The sequence below is a fragment of the Taudactylus pleione genome, unplaced genomic scaffold (genome assembly GCF_031769625.1).
Source record: "Taudactylus pleione unplaced genomic scaffold, aTauple2 ptg000535l, whole genome shotgun sequence".
Classification (NCBI taxonomy): Eukaryota; Metazoa; Chordata; class Amphibia; order Anura; family Myobatrachidae; genus Taudactylus; species Taudactylus pleione.
In genome coordinates this window covers 6,957,313-6,963,899 of record NW_028284937.1, presented here as the reverse complement: position 1 = coordinate 6,963,899, position 6,587 = coordinate 6,957,313, and the positions used below count along the sequence as shown (strand labels likewise).

The 6,587-nt window shown below is 37.8% G+C and overlaps 1 protein-coding gene across 1 annotated transcript in view; it reads right to left on the bottom strand.

The window, feature by feature from the left end:
- Window positions 1–592: 592 nt before the first annotated feature.
- The window catches only part of LOC148501081 (leukocyte antigen CD37-like), a 100,857-nt gene continuing 94,862 nt past the window's right edge, over window positions 593–6,587 (bottom strand). The window contains exon 9 of the mRNA XM_088451000.1: window positions 593–3,197. Within this exon, the coding sequence (XP_088307126.1) occupies window positions 3,120–3,197 (78 nt within the window). The 3' untranslated portion in view covers window positions 593–3,119. The remainder of the gene's footprint in view (window positions 3,198–6,587) is intronic.

The following is a 6,587-nucleotide window of genomic DNA, read 5'->3' as shown; positions in this document are numbered from 1 at the left end:
TAACTACATATCTATGTTATTTTTCCTATGGTATCAGGCTTAAATCTTTTAACTTTTTTAGTGCCTACATTAAATGTTGAATGATGGCCTCTGTGATGGAACTCCTGAGCTTCAGAATCAATGCTTGTCCAAGATAGCTTTCTACATTTACGGGTTAAAAATCAATCCTTCATGACAATATTTATTCAATTTTGTATTGTTTCAACACTATTGTGCACTAACAATTGATTATTAATTGTGTTTTAATGCTAATTAGTTTGATCATTTTGTGTGACTTACATTATAATAATAATAATAATAATAATAAAAAAAAAACTTTACTTCTAGGCAGTAGTAAAATAATGTAAAGGTATAAAATCATTTGTTCAAAAGTGAATCGTGACAATATTAGTACTGGATAAATATAATCTATACATTTTATAATGTCATTTAATTGGAAAATGATTTATTCAATCCCATGCTAATACTGATTTAAATGAAAACATACAAAAATTACATATCAAAACGTAAAACAGATAAACTTTATGAACTGTGCAATTTTGATGTATGTTGTTGGTGATATGTACATTTTATTGCAATGTATAAGCTGAAAAACTGTTCTGATCATTTTATTTGCACAAGAGGAGAGTGGTGTAACATTGTTGTGATCCGACACCAAGGATTAGACATCAATACACAATGAACTGGACTTCTTTGTACTGGGATGACACATTTGTATTACGTTTCAGGTTTTCCAAGGCTGGCAGATATGGCAACTGCTGGACTACAAATCACTGGAGAGGTTCAAATAGGTGGTCCGTGTTCAACCATGAGCCCACGTGCACCACACACCTGCTACTGACTCACTGTATTAAAAGTCAATCTGTGAGTTGAGGTTCATTAACATCTATTGGATGTTTAAAGTTCACTAAACCCCCAGATCCCATGGCTTCCTATTATTGTGGTGGGGCTATTATTGCACACTTAACTATTATGGTGACCATCTATGAAATTATCTAATCTTCCCTGGCTGAATAATCCTCAACATCAGTAGCGATTACTGGCTACTTGGTCTAGATTGTCCAAAGGAATGGCCTTACATATGGACAGGTTATCTCATCATCCAGCACCTTCCAGGAGGAAAACTTAAACAAAGAAAAAACGTAAAACATTTTGAATACCACCTTATTCAGGTTCTGCGCTTAAACTGTAAGATCCCTATTTTACCAAGCTCAGGTTAGCTGATATGGATTTGGGTTACATATGATAGTTTTTAAGGCAGAGGACAAACAATGGTTCAGTGCAGGATGAAGACTGAAGCAAATGTCTGACTGTCTATGGGTTTGTGCAAGTCAGTATTCTGCACCACATTTATTATCATCAATGAGTTTGAGAATATATAATCAAGAAACCCATTACTCTTGTGCTTTCACAAGGGTGGGGTAAATAAATCTGGTCAAAAACTGAGCTTTTACATTTATATACATATTAAAAATTGCATACACAGTACAACCAAAGCACATAACATGGTCTACATAGCTTTCCTTTAACCACATTTATGTATGATCAATGAAAACTTTGTTATCATATAATCCAGGCTTCCAACCATCAAACAGACCAATCTCGTATTTAGCAAATTATCACAGATTAAACCCATATACCTTTTTGAGGAGAATATGTGCAATTTGACTCTCAAACACAAACTTACCTGGAATGGCTGAAAATCTATTGTCAAACTTCTATTAAAAAAAAAAGTATTTCTCCTATATTAATGTCTAATGTCTGGGCACTCTATAAATGTGAATTTTATTTATTTTTATTTTATTTTTAAATCCAAAGCGTATAAATGTAGAGAGCAAGATGATCGTGTCTACAGAGAAGTTTGCTCTGCCAATAGGAGAAGCCATAATAGGGATGCCTCTTGCAAAGTACAGCAAAAGTGACATTTTGTATTGCAGAGAGAAATTACTGAAATGAAATAAAGGTATGAATAGGGCACATTGTTTTAGCTTCTCAGTCTGTCTAGAAAAGCAATATATTTCTGCAGGGACATATCAGACAGGAGTAGGTCCCTTGCCTGGGACCCGATGAGGTCTTTATCCGGTGCTGGTCTATATGTTCCCTCACATTCATGCTTCATTTAAGTAATAAGTGAGGTTAAACTGAACAGTATTTGTTGGTTTTAAAGTGGTAAAGAGGACGGTCTCTGGTTCTTGAGAGACGCAGGAATTTATCATGAGTTTTAAGCCATTAATCTAACAAGTAGAACTAGAATATTTCCTAAATGGTATATAATTTGTGTAATGCAATGTAACTCACCAATATATATTCTTAAAAGTAAAGGTGGGAGTCTGTATTTGGATTTTACCAATTAATTGAATATTTGTTTAACTCAGGCATAAAAAAACAACAAAAGACAAAAACAACAAATGCACAGAAAAACAATATAGCAGTACTCACAGAGCCAATCACAGGGAAAAATGATGTTAAGCAAAGGGGACTTGTGGAAATCTATTTACAAGAGTATTAATACACTCCATGAAGTAACATATTTTTTTCTTCTGTCTTGTAATGTTTTTTTTTCACTTCTTCAAACCTGTAGTCATTGGTAACATCAGTAACTTAAAACTTTAAAAGTAAACAAATGAGAAACCTAAATACTCTGTAACATACACAATGACCACTAGATGTCCCCATTGATTTGGAGAGCTGACCATAGTACCAGAGGTATAAAGTACATTCCTGTAGTTGTTCCTTGAGAATGACGGCTCTTGAAGTACACGAAAAATACAATGTATGACAGTTCACCATTAGGGATGTAAATACTGCAAATGGTAAGGTTTTTGTAAAAATGAGTCTGAATGGTGAAGTCCTTATTAAATGGAGATACGCTTTTGCTAACCATGTTTAGATCTATGGTGGTTTGTCTCAAATCCATAAACTCCAAATATTTGAAAAGTTGGCTATTGTTGGTATGGAGAACCGGTAAAGCTGCAGTGGGTATGGTGGGTGGGGTCCCCCTGAATAGGAGACATACTGATAACAAGTAGAAAAGGAACATGCAGTTTCTTGGCTATGGTTTGACGCTCATTTACTGTCCTTCTCCTTTCTCATAGTGCGCCAGGCGACTCAACAGTCCTCTAGGAATAGCGTGCAAGTTTATTGTAGTTTTGATCCAGATTTCTACACAGACACATCGACAACGTCATGACAAAGAGCTGGGAAACAGACAAAAAGGTGTCAACATGTTAGAGATTGGCAAATGTATATATCTGCTAACGCATTGTCACAGTCATTTTGTAACAAACAGAGCTCGTGTCTACTTTTACAGAGCAAACATACTGTAATACTGTATTCTGTAAACAAGAGGTAGGCAGCACGTGGTTCTCCTGCTGTTGTGGGACTACAAGACCCATGGCCAGCTGTAAAGTCATGGATTGCCCCAGTCTGTTTTAGATATTCCTAAGGAAGGCATCGCAAAAAAGAAACAAGGGAGGGCCCTCATTTCAGAGCATCAACTGTTGCAGTTATGGAGCATACACACGGTCAGATGTGTCAGATGAACAACTGAACTATTTGAACGATTCGACCAACGATTTGAACGATTTGAACTACGAACGATTTTTGGCTGCATTAAAATGACTGAAATCGTCCAAAACTGACTGCAAAAACATCAGATGACAGATATCGTTATCTGACCATCGGGAACGCGCATCGTTCATCGTTCAAACATGTCAGATATGTCAGATTTTACTTCAGATGTGAATGATTTTTTAAATCGTTATTGTTCAGATCTGAAGAAAAATCTGACCGTGTGTATGCACCATTAGTGATGTTTACGGATAGCTTAAAGTTGACGGGTGTATCTGTAAAGGCAAAGACATGCTGTACAAGCGGTAAGACTGTGCAGCTTTAAACAATGTTCAGCTTTTCTAGGGTGCTTTTGGCTGCAATTATAGCTGTGATTAATCGACAGGGAGAAATAATCATCCATTGATTAGAATGCACTGACCAAATAAAAAAAAATTGAATGATACTGTGATGCTATGGCTGTAGACCAATCCCACTATCACTTTGGACAAATAACTTTTTGGCTTATTAATAACAAAGGTCAAAGTACTGAAACCATACAAGAAAACTTTAAATCGGCAGGAATAATTATACCCTCAGTTAGACAAAGACTAGTTTTGTACTGTATGTCACAAATACTTGCTCTTTAGCTCATTACATACAGATGAATGCGCTGTCCATATCATAGTCTCACCAGATATATACTATCACTTTCAATACCTATACAGAAGGAATCGGTATGTTATACTGCCGGACCTAAGCCCGGCGGGAGAAATACCGACGCCGGAAGGCCGGCAGATGGAGACCTCGACAGGGTAAGTATTAACCCTATCCCTACCTCTCTCCCTCCCCCTAATCCTAACCCTCCCTTAGTGGTGCCTGACCCTAACCCCCCCCAAGTGCCTAAGCCTAACCTCCCACCAGGGGTGCCTAAACCTAACCTCCCCGCACCTTAAACCCCCCCCTGGGGATGCCTAATGCTAACCCCCCTTCCCCTAGCCTAATAATAACCCTCCAGGGGGGGTGCCTAACCCTAAGTCCCCCCGGGAGTCCCTAAACCTAACCCTCCCGCCCCGTGGCTAACAGCTCCTGAAGCCCGGCTTACCTATGTTCAGTATGCTGGGCATCGGGATTTTGGTGTGGGGCTAATGATAGGCATCGGTAGTTAGACGCCTATCATTAGTCCCATGCTGGGCTTTCACTGTCGGGAAGCCGGCGGTCGGCATTTCGACCGCCGGGTTCCTGACTACATCCCATACAGAATATAATAATATACACAAGTAAGATATTAAATGAGACCATCACTCCACCACAGCAGAATACTGTTGTGTTAAGAATTACACTTATTAGTGCGATTCTCAGGTAGACGCAGACGCAGCATATTTTTCCGCAGACGCATCTGTGTCTTCATGATAATGCCTTTTCCAATTTGTAAAGAACTGAGACGTCCATTTGCATTTCTTAGTGTGTGTAGGAGCGTGTTGAAGTGGCAGGGAATATACTGTAGATTGTAAGCTCCACTGGGACAGGGACTGATGTGAATGGTCAAAGATCTGTAAAGTGCTGCGGAATATATTTGTGTGCTATATAAATAACTGGTGATAAATATATAATGTTTGCAGTTGGTTTATCAGTTTGCTTTATCAGACGTGGCAGGCAGCTTGTATGACAGCATGTACCCTTATGGGGCCCCCTGTTGTTTAGCAACTCGCTCCTCCAAGCACAATTTAAATGTGCTTAAAATGTGATTTTATTTTTCCATTCTGGCCCAGAACTATGTTAATCTCATCCCGTGTTCTGTAAACATCAGTTAACTATTACAATCATTTGGCAGAAATCCTCATTTATGACGTTGATGAAGCAGGAAAACCGTGTACTCTCTCCTGTAAATGATATTGTCTGGCCGGGAAGAAGAATACAGAACCTGGAGATAACTACCAGGTTCCTACACTGAGCTAGGGGTCCAACTAAAATGTAAAGTATGTTTTATGTGTGTGCAGTTGGTATGAGGTATCCTTTGATCCATTGCTTAGTTAGTGGATATAAATTCTGTCTGGAGTTACACAATTATCGTAACAATCAGAGGTTATCATGCAATGTGTAATCTCAAACCTTAATGTACTGTCATGTAGTTTATGCTGCCAGTTTGTGTGTTCGATCAGTACTGTAAATATATTATATAAAAGTGTCACTGTACTAAAATTTTACAAGCAAAATTAACGGTAAATACTAACTGCAGCAGAAGTGCTCTCTGTGATAGTACTGTACACACCTAGGGGTATATTTACTAACGTGAGAGTTTTTAGAAGTGGAGATGTTGCCCATAGCAACCAATCAGATTACCTTCTAGAAGACACTATTTAAATGTTAAGTAGAATCTGATTGGTTGCTATGGGCAACATCTCCACTTCTAAAACCTCTCACTTTAGTAAATTTACCCCTATCGTCACTGGAGAGTCTACATGCAACAATATTGTAGTCCAGCATGGTGGCTACTCCGTCAGTCTTTGCACTTTATGTTGCTGGCTACAGCGCTGGTTCTAAGTTATGATCAGCTAGGCCTATCCCATAACCCAATAACACTGCTCCGGTATCCCATGTCTGAAAGAACTAAGGAACTGTATAGGATTTTTACATTATTGCAGTTACCTTGCCAATATTCCGTATAAAAGTCTCTGTAGGACAAGAACATAATACAGATAAATATTACCGGAAACAATAAACAATACCTAATAGCGAGTTATATTCTTCAATTCTGAGTTTTAACTTCATTGAATTGTTACTATATTAATTCCAAAATATTATTGGAAATATTTGTCAAAATATTTTGTTAATCTAGCTTATCTACACACACACACAAAGCAGAACAACAATTGTTGTAAATTTTCCGAATGTCAAGTCCAAATATTTTCACTTACACATGGAAACACGGAAAGCAAAAATAAAGATCACCACAAACAACTCAAAGGATTAAACAACACAATTGCGACAGTTCCCATCTACTTTGTGTATGTGAAGGCTTACAAAGGCTCAAACAT